General features: G+C 41.6%; 2 protein-coding genes across 2 annotated transcripts in view; both read right to left on the bottom strand.

The window, feature by feature from the left end:
- The window catches only part of bbox1 (butyrobetaine (gamma), 2-oxoglutarate dioxygenase (gamma-butyrobetaine hydroxylase) 1), a 29,099-nt gene extending 25,637 nt beyond the window's left edge, over positions 1-3,462 (bottom strand). Inside the window, exon 1 of the mRNA XM_052063219.1 lies at positions 3,303-3,462. The gene's annotated coding sequence lies outside the window, so the exon portion shown is untranslated. The remainder of the gene's footprint in view (positions 1-3,302) is intronic.
- A 2,087-nt stretch (positions 3,463-5,549) lies between these two features.
- fibinb (fin bud initiation factor b) lies at positions 5,550-6,703 on the bottom strand. The gene has a single exon (XM_052063363.1). The coding sequence runs from the start codon at positions 6,526-6,528 to the stop codon at positions 5,893-5,895; it is 636 nt and encodes a 211-aa protein (XP_051919323.1). The 5' UTR covers positions 6,529-6,703; the 3' UTR covers positions 5,550-5,892.
- Positions 6,704-21,032: the final 14,329 nt, after the last annotated feature.

Here is a 21,032-nt window from a genome sequence, read left to right as displayed (position 1 = left end):
TCACTATCAGAAGACATTGGTAAGAATTTTACAAAGGTTTCTTTTGACTCATCCCTGTGAGCACCGGCCCAAATTGTACACAAAGGCAAGTTTTGCACATCACTGATAACCACCTCTTCCGCCACCAAAACGGACCCCCTCAACGCTTAAGCTGCGCCTAGAAATTCTGTCCATAAAGGTTATGAACAGAATCGGCGACAAAGGGCAGCCTTGGCGGAGTCCTACCCTCACTGGAAACAATTCCGACTTACTGCCGGAAATGCGAACCAAACTCTGACATCGGTGGTATCGTGACCGAACAGCCCGTATCAGGGGGTTCGGTACCCCATACCCACGAAGCACCCCCCACAGTACTCCCCGAGGGACACAGTCAAACGCCTTCTCCAAGTCCACAAAACACATGTAGACTGGTTGGGCGAATTCCCACATACCCTCGAGGACCCTGTTAAGGGTGTAGAGCTGGTCCACTGTTCCACGGCGGGACGAAAACCACACTGCTCCACCTCAATCTGAGGCTCGACTTCCTGACGGACCTTCCTCTCCAGCACCCCTGAATAGACCTTACCAAGGAGGCTGAGGAGTGTGATCCCTCTGTAGTTGGAACACACCGTCCGGTCCCCCTTTTTAAAAAGAGGGACTACCACCCCGGTCTGCCAATCCAGAGGCACTCTCCCCGTTGACCATGCGATGTTGCAGAGGCGTGTCAACCAGGACAGCCCCACAACATCCAGAGCCTTGAGGAACTCCGGGTGGATCTCATCCACCCCTGGGGCCTTGACACCGAGGAGCTTTTTAACCACATCGGTGACTTCAACCACAGAGATAGGAGAGCCCACCTCAGAGTCCCCGGGCTCTGCTTCCTCCAAGGAAGACGTGTTGGTGGAGTTGAGGAGGTCTTTGAAGTACTCTGCCCACCGGTTCACAACATCCCGAGTCAAAGTCAGCAGTGCCCCATGCCCACTGTACACAGTGTTAGTGGTGCACTGCTTCCCCCTCCTGAGACGTCGGATGGTTGACCAGAATTTCCAAGAAGCCGTCCGGAAGTCGGCTTCCATGGCCTCACCGAACTCTTCCCACGCTCTGGTTTTTGCCTCAGCGACCACCGAAGCTGCGTTCCGCTTGGCCAGTCGATACCCATCAGTTGCCTCTGGGGTCCCGCAGGCCATAAAGACTCAATAGGACTCCTTCTCCAGCTTGACGGCATCCTTACTGCTGGTGTCCACCAGCGAGTACGGGAGTTGCCGCCACGACAGGCACCAACCACTTTACGGCCACAACTCAGATTGGCCGCCTCAACAATAGAGGCACGGAACATGATTGTGAACTGATGATTATATTGTAGAGGTTTAAAGTTAGAAGTTAGAAGATAAATGTAACTGTGTCTCTTGCTTTCATAATTACACAAAATGGGTCATTCCATGAATCACTCATTGAGTTGAAACAAGCTGATTTGTATTTCAATAAAACTTGCTGTACTTGTGGATAGTGATGGAACCGCACTAAATATAAAATTTTAGATCAATCGAAGCATGAGCTATGGACCACCAAATGTTGACAATTTCGGTTTAAAGGTGCGTGGCTGCCCTATTTTAGACTCTAAAACAAGTTCACACTCACATCTGCAGTTATTGTGGAAAAACAATCAGTATTCAGTGCTAATGCTATGTTTATTTATTTAAAATGCGAAGCAGTGTGTCACAAAATCCAGAATAAAAATTGTTCAATATGAATATATTTTAATTAGTTATTACTAGTAACCATTATTGGACCTTATGCCCAGGTCCAACGGTTCAACTTCTTCAGTTGATGAAATCTCAGTTTAAACCACTTAATGCCAAAACGAAAGAAGAAAAATGAAATACTGTTGTTTCAAATGGGGAAGCAGCGCATTGACAATAAACGTTTGCATGTTCTCCCGGGCCTGCGTGGGTTTTCTCCGGGTGATGCGGTTTCCTCCCACATTCCAAAAATATGCATGGCAGGCTTATTGAACACTCTGACTAATTGTCCACAGGTGTGAATGTGAGCACAGATGTCTGTTCGTCTCTGTGTGTGCCCTGCGATTGGCTAGCAACCGGTTTAGGGTGTCCCCCACCTACTGCCTGAAGACGGCTGGGATAGGGTTCAGCGCGCCGCGACCCTCCTGAAGATAAGCGGATCGGAAAATTAATGAATTAATGTTATACAAAATAAAATTCTGTCCTCATCAACCTCTCCCCCACCATCTGATATGTGCAGTCCGAGTAAATTATATTTTATCGTTTCAAAACAATTTGTACATCGGCCAAGTATGAGGCGAGATTTAAAAAAAAAAAAACACGCCTGGAGACGTGGCTGATCTACAAATTAATTACAGACATCGGTGATGAATGGCAGAAAAGGTGACATCATTTGATGGAGGCTAAACGACACTGCATATAAAATCTGAAATGTTCATTGTGGAATAGGAAAAAAATGTATGGATCTCCAATGCTCTTTTGACTCAACAAAACTGAATTACAGACATTTGCAACACATACAATTTAGCCGTTAAATGCCTTGCCAATATGTCTTAATATACAGTATTTACTTTTTGTTCTTTTTTTTTTTTTACAAAATATATATGGCATCAGGCGATCCAATGAACATCTTTTACATACATCAAGTATCAAGTACAACGTTGTCAAATGTGCTGTATATACTGTACATGAATAAATTATGTATTAAAAAATAATTACTTATAATAGTAATAAGAAAACATATTTCGAAACAGGGATATCTGTGAGTTACTCTTTAAATATTTCCAAATTTATACCAATTATTGATCTACATTTTTAAATGCGTTATTAGATCAACAGACTTAAAATAATTGTCCACCTCAAACAAAAATAATTTAAATGACATTTATGGATGTGAGATTTTCCAAACAAAACATAAATTAACAAAAGCGCACACTTTTTTGTCATAATATATCAGCTCCCGTGTCCTTCAATAGAATGTGACATCACTTTAAGCGGGTGGATTTGATTGACAATTGATGTGTGAATAATGTGTACATTATCGTTCCCCCGAAGTGACGTCCACGTGACGCCTCCGACGTTGTCCACAACAAAAGCCATACATCGAAACATTCAACTTGAGTTTTATCGAAGACATGCATGTGTCCGGTTGCGTGCTAGCTAGCGACATGACGTCATAGGTTGCCCCACGGTTCTGTACCACCACGTTCACTAGTGCTCGACTTATATGTTGTAATTTTTGTTTCTAACATTTGTACACAGACGCCATGAAAAGACACGAAAAGAACAATGTGGTTTGGCTACCTGTATTTAGATTTCCTCGGTCCTCGTGGCTCGGCGTCCGTCAACACAAACGTCGGCTGTCAGTGTGAAAGAGGAAAGTAGGCGAAAGGTCGCAGGAGGAGGCAGTGCACTGTGACATAACAGCGCTTCTGTGTCCTCAACCCTTGTATCTATCCACTCAGCCTGCCTTGATGTATTGTCTCTAATGATACGGTACTTTGGTCATATTAAAACATTAAATCCACGAAGAGTGTTGTCTCAGAACAATGAACTGAATGCAAGTTACACTTATCTGTAGATTGTCAGGATTATAGCCTACCGGTACATGTTCCAAAGGCTATTTTTGTTTGCAACTCAGTCACAAAGGTGACCTGTGTCTTTGTGACAACAAAAGCAACATGCTATTTTAATAGAGTTACAAGAGGCATAAAAAGCAAATACAGTGAAATAGACTAAATATGTCCTAATTAATTAACAGACATATATTCAATAAAATAGTATAATATCAAAAACAATAATAACAATAAATCGACGTAACATCAACCAGTGTTTGTTACTGCGTTTTAAATGAAACTGTTTTGTTCAGTGAAAAAGCGTCCTCAGTGCAACTGACTAACTATGCACTCAAAAATGCTGTTTTCAGTACACTGGCGAAGAGTAATGGAGGGGGGAGGGGGGCGTTTTGTGCGGCCCACGATTCCCAACCTTCCATCACTGCCCATCTGATACATTCCAATGAGCAGGTTCTTCCTCCATAACACTCATAATTAGAGGTCCTCTGTTTGTGTTTAATTTAAAGCAGACCTCTAAACCTTGTTAAGCAAACATTGAGGGGAACTTTGTCAATGATGTGGCAGGACTATATGCCCAGTGATTATAGTACTCTGTCACGCTGTAGGGTTCTGTCTAAGAGCAAAGTGTTCTTGTTCCCAACAGAAGATGATGCTACATTTACTAGAATGACAAATCACAAACACACACGCACGCACACAGAGCAAATAAAATCATTTCCTGCAGGGTATAAAATCCACTAAATTACATACTGCCCTCTCCCCTCACAAAAAAAGCATATTTCAAATACAAACTCTTTATTTTTATAAACACAATCTGATGTTGTCACACAAATTTGTGTTTGAGGTTGAAAACCAAGAGTACTGCCTGCAGTCCTTATGTATATTATATAATTAGTATACATCTTACGTGGATAGTATATTACAATACATATATTCTGCTCATATTTTAAACTTAGCAAGAATAAAGAATACACATTAAAAAAATAAGATACATAATGACACTGAACGTATTTAGTACATAGGTTCAAAACATGCATCAAACATTATATGTTGCCTCCTGTAGGCCTTGAATGCTAAATATTTAGCACCAGGTCAATATAAGGGACTATTAGTAAATTTCCCCAGTGTGGGACAAATAAAGGATATCTTAATCTTAATAAGGGGCTGTGCAACGTCTGCTGGCCTGTTACAAAATTCATAGGTAGACTATTAACAACCCTTTGTGCATAAAATAAATTTGGAATGTCAGTAAATAACTTATGGTTTGGTTTCTTCTTTCCCTTTGTTTAACTCATCTTCCTGAAAAGCTGATTCAGTAAGTCTGTCAGAACTGAGCACATGCTTTGCAAAAGGGGTTCTTGGCATACTCTGTGATCATGCTCTTAGTTTTGGTACAATCAGAGGTGCTGCCAGGAATTTGGGACCCTGGGGGGCGGGTTCTGCTTTCAAAATTTAATTTTCCTGGGCCCTTGTCAGTCATGGGCCCATAGAATCGTCATCATGTTCCCCAAATCCAACCCCCCACCTCTCATGTCGCTACTGGGTACAGTACAGTATGCAGTTGTGGTCCAATGGACCACACTTTCCATGACAAGATGAGAAGCCTTCCTCACAATTTTGGTAACTTTATTTGTCATCAACCACTGAATATATTATTTTTAGATAAGTACACCATGCTATGGATGTTTTATTTAGGTTAAACCTGACAAATAACAGATGACAAATTCACGGTATAAAACTGCTATTTAGATGAGGAACAGAACATGGCATCAAATGGGAAAAAACAGGACAATACTTCATAAAATACTTTCCACCACTGTCTGTTCCCAAGATAACAGATGTTTTAAATTCAGGGCAGCCTGCACACACTGACTGGTGTGTACAAAGATGACAATGCTCATTTTTTATTGACATGGTCAGAGAGCAAAATAAAATGTATTATTATTATTATTATTATTATTATTATTATTATTATTATTATTATTATTATTATTATACACAATGTTTATGACTGTGGTTTGCCGTAGTCTACAACTGCACCGCACACTGCAAAGCGAAGACTACGTATAACTACATGAGAAGGGCAGAATATTAGCCATAATTCCGACTAGGATGCAATTCATTTCAAGTTACTGCAAAAAGAGACCACAATAATAAACAATATAGTTAAATCAGTAAAAACTGAACAATACTATCTTTGTTATTACGGTATAGCTTTATGCCATCTAATTGATTGTGCTTGAATGTGATTGCAATCCATCAAAGTCACACGCATAACAATACAGTAGAGGAGGAAAAGTATGGTCGGAACTCTTCTCTTAGTACTTCATGTATTCATTCTTCAGTCGACTGAGCCGTGTGCCATGGCTGCGGACGATGAGCGAGAGCAGCTCATGTTTGTCCCTCAGTCCAAGAGAAATGTCCAGCGTCTCCTTCAAGGTGTCCCGGGTGCTCACGATCATGTTGAGGAAGTCGTCGCTGAGCCGGTGCTCTTCCTTCAACTCGCTCTCCTTGCTCTGCTTGAACTTCACCTCGAGCTCCAGCAGGGACTTCTCGGAGTTCGTGAACGCGTCACTTATTTGCGTGGTCTCTCTCCGCAGATATTTCCCGTAGCTGTCCTCCCCGTCCAGGTCGTACGAGATGCTCGTCCCGAGCCCCTCCAGCACCCGGGCAGAGTCCTCGATGTGCCGCTTGATAATGGTGAAATCGTCCCGGATAACCGAGTCCTGGTCCTCGTCGGGACCGCACTTTCGTTCATCGGTCATTCGGAAGAGCAGTTGGCATTTCTCCGGGTCGTCGTTCTCCTCATAGTCGCCATCCGGCACGAAGTAGTGGTGAAAAGTGCCGTTCGACATCTCTGGCTGGAGAAGTCCGCTGTAGTAGGCTCCACACAGACGCAGCGTCAACATGCCCGCACATAGAAGCAAGTGCGTAAAAACCATTCTGATGTTCATAAATGAAGTCACTTGCACACGATCAACTCGCTGTGTTGCTGAACGATCCGGTGTAGACTTACTCCAGTCCACACGGAAGCATTTCGAGCGGCTTTTAGACTTTCAAAGCCGCTCACTTTACGTACGCATCGCTCTCGTCGAAGTGCTCTTGCTGCCGCAGTGGTGTAAAAAGTGATCGAGTGTTCTCTCAGTGGTGCGTGGCAGCTCCCACCGCGCCGCTGGAAGAAAAGCGAGCTTCTGAGTGGAAACCATTCAACTTCCGACTTTGGTTGGTGCCCACAAACGCAACATCTGGACGGTTGAAGGGGTTGTGCGAATTTTACCTCAACTCGTCTCGGATTTCATGTCGTCACTTCAAGGCAGCACTCGGGTTGAAGGGGTAGTCTGCTCCTACTTGAAAAACGGGAGCAGTTGCTGGCCTTCGCAATTGGAGTGAATTGCACACCAGTGGCTGCAATATCATTTACATTGGCATGTCCCCCCTCCTCCCTCCGAAAAAAAAACCTGTCCCCAAAAAGTAGAAGCATGGAAAGGTGTCCTGACACTAAAATATGAATCAATTGAATTGAATACCTACATTCTAATATATATATATATATATATATATATATATAAAATTCCTTGTCTCACCCCTCCCCCCCCTTGGGTGGTGTCCGTCCCTCATTCAGCTCGGTTCCTCTACCAGAGGCCAGGAAGCTTGAGGGTTCTGCGCAGTATCCTTGCTGTTCCCGGCACTGCACATTTCTGGACTGAGATGTCCGATGTTGTTCCCGGGATCTGTTGCAACCACTCATCTAGTTTGGGGGTCACTGCCCCGAGTGCTCCGACCACCACAGGCATGACTGTCACCTTTACCTTCCAGGCTCTCTCCAGCCCCTCTCTGAGCCCTTGGTATTTTCGAGTTTCTTGTGTTCCTTCTTTCTGATGTTTTCATCACTTATATATATATACACACACAACACATAACATAAAACACGGACAGTCATGCAGTTCTAACCACTTTTCTATCACACGCTTTGTTGTGACTGTTGTGACTGCTGCGTGGTCTAAATTCGTCTCTGGTTTCAGCATAATACGCCTACTCTGTCATTTTTTATAGGCTCGTATAAAAAGTAGTCAATACTATCCAACATTGTCACATGTTCAAATCTCTCTGTGAATTTTCCATCTTTCCCTTCGGCTTGATTAAGGCTGGTAACATTGAGAGTACTATATAGTAAATGTTATGCCTGCCATTTGTCAAGGTTTAGTTCTTGTACATATATTTAAATGTATTTATAGAGTTTAAACTTGCATCCAAAATCCATGTTTGCTAGTCGTTTTCCGTTGAAGCAGCGAATTCCGAATTAACTCTAATGGTTTACTGAAGTTGCTTTTCCATTACAGATTCCAGTCCCACACCACACGGCATGTCACAGCACGTCACAATAGCAGCATGTGTGGTTCTGCCGGAACATTCCTCGACCACTGGTTTTGCGACAATTCAAAATATGAATTTCCATTGCATTATGGGGCAACATCATCAAAGTACAGCCCATCAGATACACAGAAGCGTTCACATATCGAAGAGAAATCAATTTTAACTGTCAGAACATCATTAACTTGAGCACGAAGGCACGATGTTTTTGGCCGATGGCAGTTCGGCACATGACTGACAACTTCATAGGATGCCTGAATGGTCTTGGCCACTGTTCATTCAATTCTCAGGTTTTTGAGCACAAAAGAACTAATGGGGGTCAATTCAAATAAGAATTGGTGATAGTCGTGGATCAAGCCACATATGCCAAAGTCCAAGAGATACGCTGGCAGATCAGTTCTTACAAGGACGGCCTTATCAAAAGGATGGGAGAATTTAACACATCAACGGTATACCTTTCCTGCATTATTTCAATTAACTGGAAATGCATAAGAATTAAAAATAAACCTACCTGCAGTGTATGGTTTGAGCACCATTTCTCACAGTCATGGGAGTATTACCTAGTTGCAATATTGTTAATCGGTTAGCGTTTCATGAATTAAAATGTCACATGTGTCACTAAGCTGGTTAAAATGCATCTTGTAATGTCCAGTGTGTAATAAAATTAGCTAATTATGTTTGACAAAATTGCAAGGTAGTTTTCTTCACTTGTGAAATTCGCTAAATGGGCAATGCCACAGAGGACCATATTTTTAGATAATTTACATGCCCTCTGTTACCTCTTCCACTATGGCCATTCACATGGTGGTAACCTCAATAAAATACAGTTTATAAACTAACCCGTAATTTCAGTGGAAGTCACGCACAGTGAGTGTGTGGCTTCGCTCTTCATGACAGAAGCTCGCCAGCAAATAAAAGGCCAACCTTTTGAGGATAACTTCACTCGTACTAAACATGACCAAACTTTACACAGCAAATAAATAGCATAGCTAGCATTGTCCGACAACATTTATACTATTCTGCAAAGGTGGAAGCTGCTCCTTTTGCTTATCTTGTGTTTCGCCATGTAAAGTGAACACCAACAGATGAACATTTTTGTTCACCAACAACTGTTGCATATGTATGCCTGAGATTGAACAACATCACATGATTTGTAGCTTTGCGTGCTATTGGTTCAACTGATTCATTCAAACATTTCTGTGAGAAGAGTGCACATCACAATATGCCAAGATTCATTCTCAGTCAAATCCGAAAATTCAGATTCTGTATTCGTTTTTAACAGCCACTTCGCATCTCATTTCAAGTCACCACCGATGCGTGCAGAGCCTCAGTTGTTTACATCTATATTGAAGGCAGTCAGTATATCTCGCAGTGCAGTCCAGTTGCACACCATCACAAATTAAAGCCACAATAATTAACAGGATAAAAACATTTCATTTGTATTTTATTACATGGTATTGGAATGTACAGGTTTGCCTCATGCTGTAACGAGTGTGTGTCAAATGCCAGGAGGTTTTTTCACTGGGTGTAGAAATGAAAGTAAGAAGGCTATTGTTACCTTTTTATAAACAACAACAAATAAAGAGCCTTTTGTGTCCCAATACTGCTCAACAATTTCAGCCGAAAAGGGTGATCACGATTCCCCTCGCATGTGCATATTTTTCCAGTGGAAAATGCAAATGACGCAGCGCACCAGCTTTCCCACTGCATGACTGTTTATTTGGAAGTCTTAGGGTTATGGCTGTCATCCAAAAGGTTTTTAAGTGGAAGTGACAGTTTGTTAAGTTTTGGTTTATTTTCTTAGATTTAGTGATGGAACTGAAAAATAAATTTAACATAGAAAATCCTCCTGTAATCCAGTCTGGGCAAATCAGCATGAGTCAATATTGTGTGCTAGGAAATCTGTCTTCATGTCAATGTGGCCCTGATTTTAATCACTGTATTTACATTTGCCAAGTCTCTGCTCAACAGTAGAAGTACTAAAGGGCCCCATCCTGGAATTACTTCAACTTTAACAGAAACTGCTCTGAAAAATGAATATGTAGACTGGGATTTTTTTTCTGTCGAAATTGTCTCATTTCAGAGTTACAGGGAAGAAAGAAAGTGCAGTCGTTTTAGGTCAAGGTATGTTATTCCGTTTTAAATGTAATGAACTTAATTATAATGATATGTTCTGAAATGAACTCCAGACACTCATATGGGACTGTGCCATAAAATAAACCGAGGCTGTGAAAGTTATTAACTGTAACTACACATGGCATTGCCCTCTAACTCAAGTCAGCTCAATTTGTGTCTCCACTTGGAGCTGAAGGAACTTGGTCAAAAACAGAACCATCATTATTTTTTGGCAAATAAGAACTAAACACTGTGAAAGCAAACAGGAAAGAAGAACCACAAAAAGAAAAATTCTAGTTAGAAAGAGATTGGGTATCTTTGTGCGGAAGCATTCAATTGCAAAGTCCAAGCAGCTACAGTTTGACGGCACCTTCACAACATGTGCAGAGTGTTTAGTTAAGAGGGAGTGAGACGGAGAACCAGGTGTGACAGCAGCTGAGGATTAAGTGCATGCTCAATTGCGAGAAGTGACCGGGGACAGCTGTTTAACAGGTATAATAACATGGTGAACTGGCCTGGCAGGTTAGAACTGGCAGACGTGCTTATTGGCAAAAAAGCTGTTGATTGAAGGAGCCAGACTTAACTCAGTCTGCAAGGATGGTTCCATCACAGAACACAGACACTCGTTATGCTCCAATGCGGGCATTGCTGTTGGAGTATACTTGAAGTGATCTTATATTATTTCACGTGTATTTTTGAGGGCATATTGGCAGAAACACTCACTCAGGGATGGTTCCGGGATTTTTTTTTCTCTCCCAGGGTGAAACGGGAGATTGACCGAGACATAGGGGAACTGAGAAAGTACTTTATTAATATATATTTTAGAATATCAGGTGACTGCCAGAGGGGGTCTAAACAGAGTTCTGATGGGCCCCTTCCCCCCTCTAGCCGCTGTGTAGAGCCATCCCTGCTCTCACTCCCGCTACGGGTACAGCAAAACAATTCATCCATTTTCTGTTGTGCTTGTCTTCATTAGGGTTGCGGATGAGGTGGTGCCCAGCTGATTTAGGGCAAAAAGAGGGACAAATATGGATTGGTCGCCAGTCATTCATAGACCACATGTGGATAAGCAGCCATATTCACACCTAGTCAAAGTCAGTAAACCAAACTTATTTTTGTAAAATGGGAGCAAGCTGAATTCCAGGATACAACCCACACACCTCAAAATGCACCTCCAGACGGGGTGCCCAATAAGCGTGTAAGGTAAAAAAGGCACGATGAGTGGCCTCCCCGCCAAGGCACCGCCATCCCCGGCAACAGACTATGCAGCAACTGCTTGTCTGTGATTGTGATTTCTCAGAGGACTTCCTCGTAAATCTTATAAAGACATATTTTGTTGTATGAAAATAAAAATACTCATTATGCACACTACCATGTGCATGGATGAATCGTACATCAATACTGTATAAAGATTGCTCCTTGACTCTGGATTGGCGACGTAAGGCTCCGCAATATGTTCTTCCATCTTTATTAATTACTACCATTTACTGTTTCGTGGGCAGTGCAGCCAGCTTCAGCATGTCATTTCAAGAGGTGCAGCAGTCACACGGTGACAAGCATTGTTTAAGTGAGCTATGCTTCTTACTTCCAGGTTATAAAAATAGCCACCAAAATAACTCATACTTCATACGGAATTTGATCACTATTGTGCCAAAGCATATATTCGCCTACATTTTACATGAAACCGTCAATAATTTTGATTCATTTCTATAGTTGACTTCGGTTTTCCTCAGTAAAAACCAGGGCACAGTTCACCTCATCAGTCAGTGCGAGACACACTCAAATCTATGATTTTGGCTTTTCCGTATTTACGCCATGGCAGGAGGCTGTTGGCCGCTTTAAGGAGGCTATCGGGTTTTTTTTTTCGAAAGAAAGAAATCAGACCTCTGCAGCAAAATGAAAACTGTAAATTTACAGTCACATCGACTCAGGAAGACTATGGGAAACTATCGTCAGTTAACATAGTTCATCATTACATCTATAAATAGAAGTTAAAACTCCACCATTTGAAACCCACATATCAACAGCAAACACTGTCAATTTCTCTCAGCTCGAGTTCATCTGAAAATCAATCGACGCAAAAAGTGGAAGAGTGAGGCATGGTCTGACGAGTCACATTCCAAATTGTTTTTGGAGATCATCAGACCTCGTGGTTGTGGGTGCATGCTTGACTGGCCTGCCAGCAGTCCAGACCTGTGTCCTCACATTTTATGAAGCGCAATATACCCCAATGGAGACCCCAGACCTTTGAGCAGCTGAAGCTGTCCCACACTCAGGAACGGGAAAGAATTCCACCAACAAAGCTTCACAATTAGTTTCCTCAGTTCCCAAAAGCTTATTGTGCGTTGCGAAATGGAAAGATGATTTAACACAGTGGTAAATTTGTCACAGCTTTTTTTGAGCTTGTTGCAGGCATCAAATTCAAAATAAGTGAAAACATTAAAAAACAAACAAACAATAGTTGATCAGTTTTAACATTAACTATCTTGTCTTTGTAGTGTTTTCAATTGAATATAGTTTGTAAACTATTTGCAAATCGCCGTTTTACACAATGTCCCGAATTCATCCGGAATTGGGGTTCGTTCACTAGATGAACATTTGGGTAGAGAATTTGATCCCTGTTATTTTCAAAACGTTAACGTGCGAACAGTGGTTGGGATGGACTTTTCATTGAGCCTGCCAAACTCTCTTAGAAACCAACTCACACAAACCTCTCCTGAATATGAAAACAAATCTGTCTTAAACTACAAAGAAAAACAATTTCACTTTCCTCATCTCTGAACAACCTCAATGAAAAAATTTTGGTTGCACATCTGGAAGCATTAACTTTGGGCCCTTATGTCAGTTGAATTCAAATTAGGTCCAGACACCACACTTTAAACCATCCACTCCCAACATTCTGCTACATTACCTCAAGCCAATAAGTGACCCAGCAAAATGAGTGATGACAGGAAGTTGTCAGTGGCTCAGTGCATCATGTGGACTCTTTCAAGTACGCTATGTGGAATAAGTTATGAATCATGTCGACCAGCGCTCACCAACGTTTTTGAGACTGAGAGCTACTGTACTTCTTGGGTACTAATTTTACACGAAAGACGACCAGTATCATACACATGTATGAAAATAACACACATTTGCTCCAATTACCTTTAAATCTTATATTAATTTTGAATATTACTCATCAATGTAAAGATACTGATCAACAGATTTCTCACAACAATTCTGAAGAATTATTTCGGGGATGAAACACAAACAATATCGCCGCTGTCCTGTGAAAAACACTTCTGTCCATTTTTGTTATTAAAAAACAAAAAATACGTTAGTGGGATATCGGAAACACGGGCATCCCATTAACGGGGAAAAAAATGGACTTTAATTATTTTCTCTTTGCCTCGGTTGCTCGAAATTATTTACAACAGAAACTTCGGAAGTCAAGCACCTTCTTTCAGACTATCCGCTTAATTCTAAACACGAATGGGTGCAAAACACATGAGTCATGATGTGATGAATGTGTTTGCTGATTTACGCTAACGAGAGGTTGACGCCACTCTCAGACTAATGAGTCACGACCACCATGAATCAGACTGATTTATTTTGCAAATTTTAGCAATGACATTTTTTTGGTGTCAACACTTTTCTTTTACACTTTTCTCATCCATCAAAAAAATAATTTCTAAAGCCATCATGTCAAACATACATAACATCATAAGTATATTCAGCCCACTATCATTATTAACAATTGTTACAACATAATTCATTTAATTTTCTATTCACTGTCATTCATATCAGGAGCAATGTTATCGTTTTGGAATACTCTATTGAATTTCTCATTGTGAATGGAAAGGAGTCGCAATATTAGTATCAAAATTACATTGAAAGCAAGTACTGGTAATTTACTTATTTTTTTTAGATCTGCACAACATTGAACACACAAAATACAGTAGACAATGAAAACAACTACAGAAGAATTGTCCAATTCTACAGGGAACAGACCAGAAACCCCATTATTAAGTAGTGAGAAAACATTTTAGCTTGTTAAATCCTTTGAGTGATGCCCAAAATTATGTATACGCTGTACGCTTTCCAACAACAGTCTTAGCACACTTGCTGTTGTGATTAGACAGTTACTGAGTGCTTGAAAGAGGATACTTAACAAGTTCAAAAGTTTTTTTTTTCACTTTAGTAGGCTAATTACCTACATGTGCGTCCTTGTGTAAACCCTTCTAGGAATATATTGAAGCAAGCACTGTACTGAGAATCACACACTTCTAATCACTATATAGTACACAGCAGCACTGCTATCTACAGTTACTATTTTTACTGTGACCTGCTTGTTACTTCCTGAACGGAAACGGTATCATACATGACCAAATGTTCCCAGGCATTTTGCAGGCTATAAAACACCATTGTCAGGAAACCAAATTGGCAAAAAAGTTTATATCCGTTATATCCAATGCAGTGAGTGCACTGCTGACATACAAAAAGAAAAAAATAGGTTGTAGAAATCTTATTGTAAACTTGGCAGTTTACCAAGGACTGTATATATTTTGCAAGACAGAGCAAGGTGATGAGGAGGAAGACTGCCACCAGTATGTCAAACTAAAGAGAATCTCGCCCAACTGAGAACTGTATGTACGAGCCGAAGCCTATCCCTGCTGACTTTGGGCAAGAGGTCGGGTAAGCACTGGACAGTTTGCCAGTGCTTAACCGGGCACATACTGTAGTTAAATAACCATTCACACCTGCATTCACACCGACTGACACTTAAGTCTTTGATCCACTTGAAAATTGGAATTCTGAATCTTATAATCACGTGGCGGAGATGCAAACCACTGGCCGATAATTAAAATAAGAACTGAGGCTACTGCACAGTCATAGCATGTGATGGTCAGTGAACACGTACACCAAGCACTGGAATCATATTAGAATAGTTTGATTCAAATACAATGTCGTACAGTGGTTACATTTGTGTGGAGGTTCTAATCAAATCCTTGTGAGAACAAGGTTGTCCAGTACGTGTCTGATTGAAAAGATCAGACCTTTACGGACTTGTACAATTGGAATGCGGTTGGGAAGAATGACGCACACGCACATGGAAATAGCGAGAAAAATCAATACACAAAGTGGCAAGGACGGTCTGAGCAGCTGAATTGAAGCCACGGCTTTTGATGAAAATGATTACCAGAGATTTTGAAGCATGAAAGAACGTTGACGGTGGTTTCCTGCACACTGACAGTGCTGACAAGAGTCCTACTCAATCCAATAAAGGCAATTATTTCGAAGACAGCTTGGAGACCATGAGGCACATGCTTAATAAGGTTTCTCCATATTAGGTGATGATGCCCTGCTTTGAAAGGCCAGAAAAAAAGGTGGCCGGCAAACTACTAACATTTTGGAGCTCGAGCGCTGATCTGAATGATTTTTAAAAAGGAATGACCGTACCCTATATTTTCAGTCTCTTCATCGGCGCACAATTCAATTCAGTTAACCGTATGCGTTTGAGATTAAATTCCATGTTCAAATATATGCCTTGCGGTTTTATCGGGTACATGTAATATAATTTGATGGAATAAATTACACTTGATCTGAATCACGAGCTTCCTCTTTTTCAGCTACGTGCAAGTTGCCAACTGGTTTAACAGGATCGTTATTTAGTTGCTTGATGATCCCGCTTGAGCTCATCAAATTAATTACTTGATGGCAACTCGAGATGGACATATGCAGTAGTAATGTGTTGCGAGTACCACCGTTGTTCTCTGAATCAAAACTAACTCTTTTGAGACAGAATGTGGTGTCATGAGCCATGTTTTTTTTTTTTGGTGAGATTAATCTTGACTTGCCTCCCTGCTTCGTTGCTTCTTTGTGATGGGATCCTCCACATTTACCACACTCACCACAAAGTGGAGCTTGTCACATCCACACAAAAGTCCTGCCATTATTCGAAACAGCACAAAACACTCGAACAGATGTCTTACAGATAGATCGTCTTGGTGCACCAACATGTTTTTCATACACAGGAATTACATAGTGAATAGGTTCGAGTGAATTGTGAAATGTATTACATGATGTGTAGTGCAGCCAACCGGTGAAGGTCAGTTTGAAGGAGTGCTTCGTCTCACATTTCATCTAGTTGAGGGCTCATTCATTCATTCATTCATCTTCCTAACCGCTTGATCCTCACTAGGGTCGCGGGGGGTGCTGGAGCCTATCCCAGCTGTCTCCGGGCAGTAGGCGGGGGACACCCTGAATCGGTTGCCAGCCAATCGCAGGGCACACAGAGACGAACAACCAATCGCACTCACACTCACACCTAGGGACAATTTAGAGTGTTCAATCAGCCTGCCATGCATATTTTTGGAACGTGGGAGGAAACCGGAGCACCCGGAGAAAACCCACGCAGGCCCGGGGAGAACATGCAAACTCCACACAGGGAGGCCGGAGCTGGAATCGAACCCGGTACCTCTGCACTGTGAAGCCCACGTGCTAACCACTGGACTACCGGGCCGCCCTAGTTGAGGGCTAATTTATGAAAATGTTGGATTGACATCACCTTTCATAAAAACCGGAAGGTGCCACGATTCAGTCTGTTGGGCCCCATTTATACCCGTGTTAAGTGAAACACACAACTGATGTTGACAAGACAATGTTGTTACAGAGCCTAGAAAGGAAAACAACAACATTGAAAACAGATGCCTAAGTGGACGTTTTTTTCTTTTCTTTTTTCAACACATTTATTGTTTCAATGGTAAATCTCGGATTGCCAGTCAGACAAAAGAGATGACGAGTGTTGAGTTCAGGCATGGGTGACAATGGCGGGAGACAGCACAGCTCTGACTTCGTTTTCTTTTTCTTACTCCCCAAAAAATATGAGTTCTTTTGAAAAGAGATTTCTTTAACAAAATCATTTAAAAAATGTTTCCCTGTTTGAAGAGCTCTGATGACTTTGGACCACATGACTGATTTTTAGTTTGACAGGTTTTGTGTTTTTGTCTGTGCTTGTTATTAATTCATTGTTGCATTGTTTGTTCATGTGTTAATTATTTTTGCTCCATGCACAGCATTTTGTGGGCGGGGGTTGTCTTAAAGTGCAAATTTTCATACTGCTGGCACAAAGGCAGAAAGTAATGTCAAGGTTTGTGCGATTATTTTGAGTTATTTTATGTCCTAACCGGTGACACTGTTGACTCAGTCAAGTTGTGCATCTTGACTAGAAAAAAACATTTTCATCGGTTTATTTTGTCCACAGTGAATCACTCGGTCATTGTCTTAAGAGAGCTAATATCACACCTACAGCTACCGAGCCAGAAAAATAAATGACTGAGATCCCTTCCACTGAGACAGAAGAAAAGCTTCTTCCCCAGAAGAAGAAAACCCAGCTCCCCATTTTGTGCAGGTTTAACACATTTAAGTTTACGATTACACTCAAGGGAAATAAAAATTTGAATGGGTAGAGCAAACTAAAACTCTTTTCACGAGTCCAAGGAAAAACACAATTTTACTATGGCCATATTTCAAACACTTTTGCACTTCATTTCCCCTTGTCAGTAGGAGAAAGTGTCTCTTTGTAACAAATGATCAAAACAGAGGACACAGACACAATTCACTTTTGGTATCCAAGTCCATAAACAGTGCACTGGATCAATACAAACAGGCCCTTAGTGGACTGCATCGAATTTACCATCATTGCAAAGCTTCCGTGAGTCTAAATATTATATGTATATATATATATATATATATATATTAGAGTTGTCAGTTTAGTGCATTTTTATTGGCATTCATTTAAATGAATTTTAACGTGATTAAAATTTTTCTCGCCAGATTAACGCGGCACACGTCACAAGTGGGTGTTACTTGTTTGGAACTATTTTGTGTGTTCTGCGTCCATATGAATAGAGCGGGTGGAGCTTCTCTGTGTTTGTCTGACAGTGGTAGCGACCTAGCGAAAATAAAACGTCTCCATTGTTGTCATTCGAAATGAGGTCCACACAAAAACTGTAGATAGACTTCCGCACAAGAAGGACCAACACAATCAACATAGCCTGACTGTATTGGGGGGAGTGACCCCCCCCCCTTTCAGAATGGTTTGCCCCAGCAGCACGGGAGAAGTGCGAGCGCTTTTTTGTACGGCGGGCAGTTTTGAATACAGCAGCACATAATGAACACTGGTGTCCGGTGTCTCGTTATTCTTCAACAAAAATACAGAAACAGACTGCTGTGTTCACAGTAAACTTGAGAAAAATGAAGTATGTAACCATGGTTCAAATCTACTATAGGCTGAGTACTAGTTTACCTTAGATGTGCACTTTATAATGTTATATTGCTCTGTTTTCATTCATCTTCCGAGCCGCTTGATCCTCACTAGGGTCGCGGGGGGTGCTGGAGCCTATCCCAGCTGTCTTCGGGCAGTAGGCGGGGGACACCCTGAATCGGTTGCCAGCCAATCGCAGGGCACACAGAAACGAACAACCATTCGCACTCACACTCACACCTAGGGACAATTTGGAGTGTCCAATCAGCCTGCCACGCATGTTTTTGGAATGTGGGAGGAAACCGGAGCACCCGGAGAAAACCCACGCAGGCCCGGGGAGAACATGCAAACTCCACACAGGGAGGCCGGAGCTGGAATCGAACCCGGTACCTCTGCACTGTGAAGCCGACGTGCTAACCACTGGACTACCGGGCCGCCTATTGCTCTGTTTTGATTTTATAAAAGTAGCTGTTGTGTGACAAAATATTGTTTTCACTGTTGTTGATGGACAGTAATATTGTGTGAGAGATTATGTGCTCCAAGTGAAAAATGTTCATGTAAAATTGAAAATCAAAATTGTTATTTCAGTAAATATTTGCATTTGGCACATAGAAAACTGATTCATGATTCCATGTTGATGAGAGCACTAAAATGGGTGAAAAATAGGACAAAAAATGTAGTAGGAAATTCAGAAACGATAAAAAATGTGAGTAATCACGATTAATTTTTTAGTCCATTTGAGTTAATTATGACAGTTGCATTTTTAATTAGATTAAATATTTTAATTGTTTGACAGCTCTAATATATATGTATATGTGTGTGTGTGTGTCTGTGTGTGTGTGTGTGTGTTCACCTTTAGAAATAACACGGAAGCTAAAATCAAACTTTTGCATTTCTCATCTTCCATGTGAGTGTTTGCATCAATTTTAAAGATTCTCATCGAGTTACCCTAATCACAACATCTTATGTAACATCTTGTTTTGGTTTTGAAGTGCTTGTATGGGACTACAAGGAAGGAAACTCCAGCAGTTCATTAATGTAAACCTAATTCCAGACAGTAGGGGTGAAACCAAATAGAACCATAAAATTGTGTTGGATCTTAATTAATGACTGTAATTTTCTAATATGGTCCCAATTGCTTTGGCGACTTGCAACTTGTCTGCAAAGAACCACCTTGGTCGTTTCTGTTATGGATACATTATAAAGGACTATCAAAAGCACTAAAAGAACTCTAGTGTTCTCAACATGTTACATGCATATCCATCCATCCATATTCCGATCCGCTTTATCCTCACAAGGGTCGCGGTGGGTGCTGGAGCCTGTCCCAGCTGTCTTTGGGCAGCGGGCGGGGGACACCCTGAACCGGTTGCCAGACAATCGCAGGGCACACAGAGATGAACAACCATCTACGCTCACACTCACACCAAGGAACAATTTAGAGTGTCCAATCAGCCTGCCATGCATGTTTTTGGAATGTGGGAGGAAACCGGAGTACCCGGAGAAAACCCACGTAGACCTGGGGAGAACATACAAACGTTTATTGTCAATGTGCTTCTTCCTCATTTGAAACAACAGTATTTCATTTTTCTTCTTTTGTTTTGGCATTCAGTGGTTTCAATCGAGATTTCATCAACTGAAGAAGGCGGCCGGAGCTAAAATTCAACCTGGTACCTCTGTACTGTGAGGTCAACGTGCTAACCACTGGACACCGGGCCGCCCCTGTTACATGCACATACACACATAAATACATACATACATTCTACAGCATGATGGTGGAAGTTTATGTTTAAGGAGCGCAAGTAAGCGGTCTTGCACAGATGACTTTTGATAAGGATTTTGAAGAGGAAATGACAAGATGTTACAGTTAGCAGTCAGCAGCCTGTTTTACATTGGAGGTGCAGAGCTGTTCCCCATCGTGCAGAGGCAAACAGAGGGCACAGAAAGCTCTACAGAAAAGGAGGAGCGGAGCGAACAAACATCAGTGGAGAATGTTCGACAGATTTAGAGGAGGACGATTGTGAGTGGCCATTTATTTATGCAGAAGCTGTTGGAATTGAATTCTGTGTGCAACTGTGAGCCACTGGAGTTGTTGAAAGAAGCGGGTGATCTCGTGGGTGGAGGTGTTTGGGTATTCAGAGGGGCTGCAAAATTTTAAACCTGTTTGAGTTTATTTGGAGATTAATGAGGAAAACAGGCAAAAAGAGAGTTATTGTAATCAATGGGAGAAATTATGTGGCGATGGACAAGAAGTGGCAGTGTGTGGGTTGGGGTGGGGGTGGGGGGGATACAGCAGGTTGTTACCAGAGAGCAAAGTATGAAGTATGATATTGTGAGAGTGAAATCTGTCAAGGATGACAAACAGACTATTACCCTTGAGGAAGAGGAAACTGAGAATCTATCACTTGTGCGGGAAAGCTGTCAACTGTGGAAAATGTTGTTTTAGTGTTGATGAGGAGAATTTTCCAGTTTTGTCACTCTGAAGTTTCAAAAAGTTTGAAAGAAATTTACCAGAAATATAGAGCTGGGTGTCATCCGCGAAGCAGTGGAGTAGATAGAATTTGGGGGGTGGTGGGGATTGCAAATGGGAAAGCGGTATGTGATGAACACATGTCCACGGTTGTTTCCTCCTCGGCTCACACCACCACATGTTACATTGAACTCCTATGAGGAAAAGACATAAACACCTTCGCAATGATACAAGCTAGGTGAGCAGTATGATGTTCT

Source organism: Hippocampus zosterae, chromosome 4, assembly GCF_025434085.1.
Source record: "Hippocampus zosterae strain Florida chromosome 4, ASM2543408v3, whole genome shotgun sequence".
Taxonomy (NCBI): Eukaryota; Metazoa; Chordata; class Actinopteri; order Syngnathiformes; family Syngnathidae; genus Hippocampus; species Hippocampus zosterae.
The sequence above is the reverse complement of the archived record's forward strand: the minus strand, read 5'-3'. Positions and strand labels throughout refer to the sequence as shown.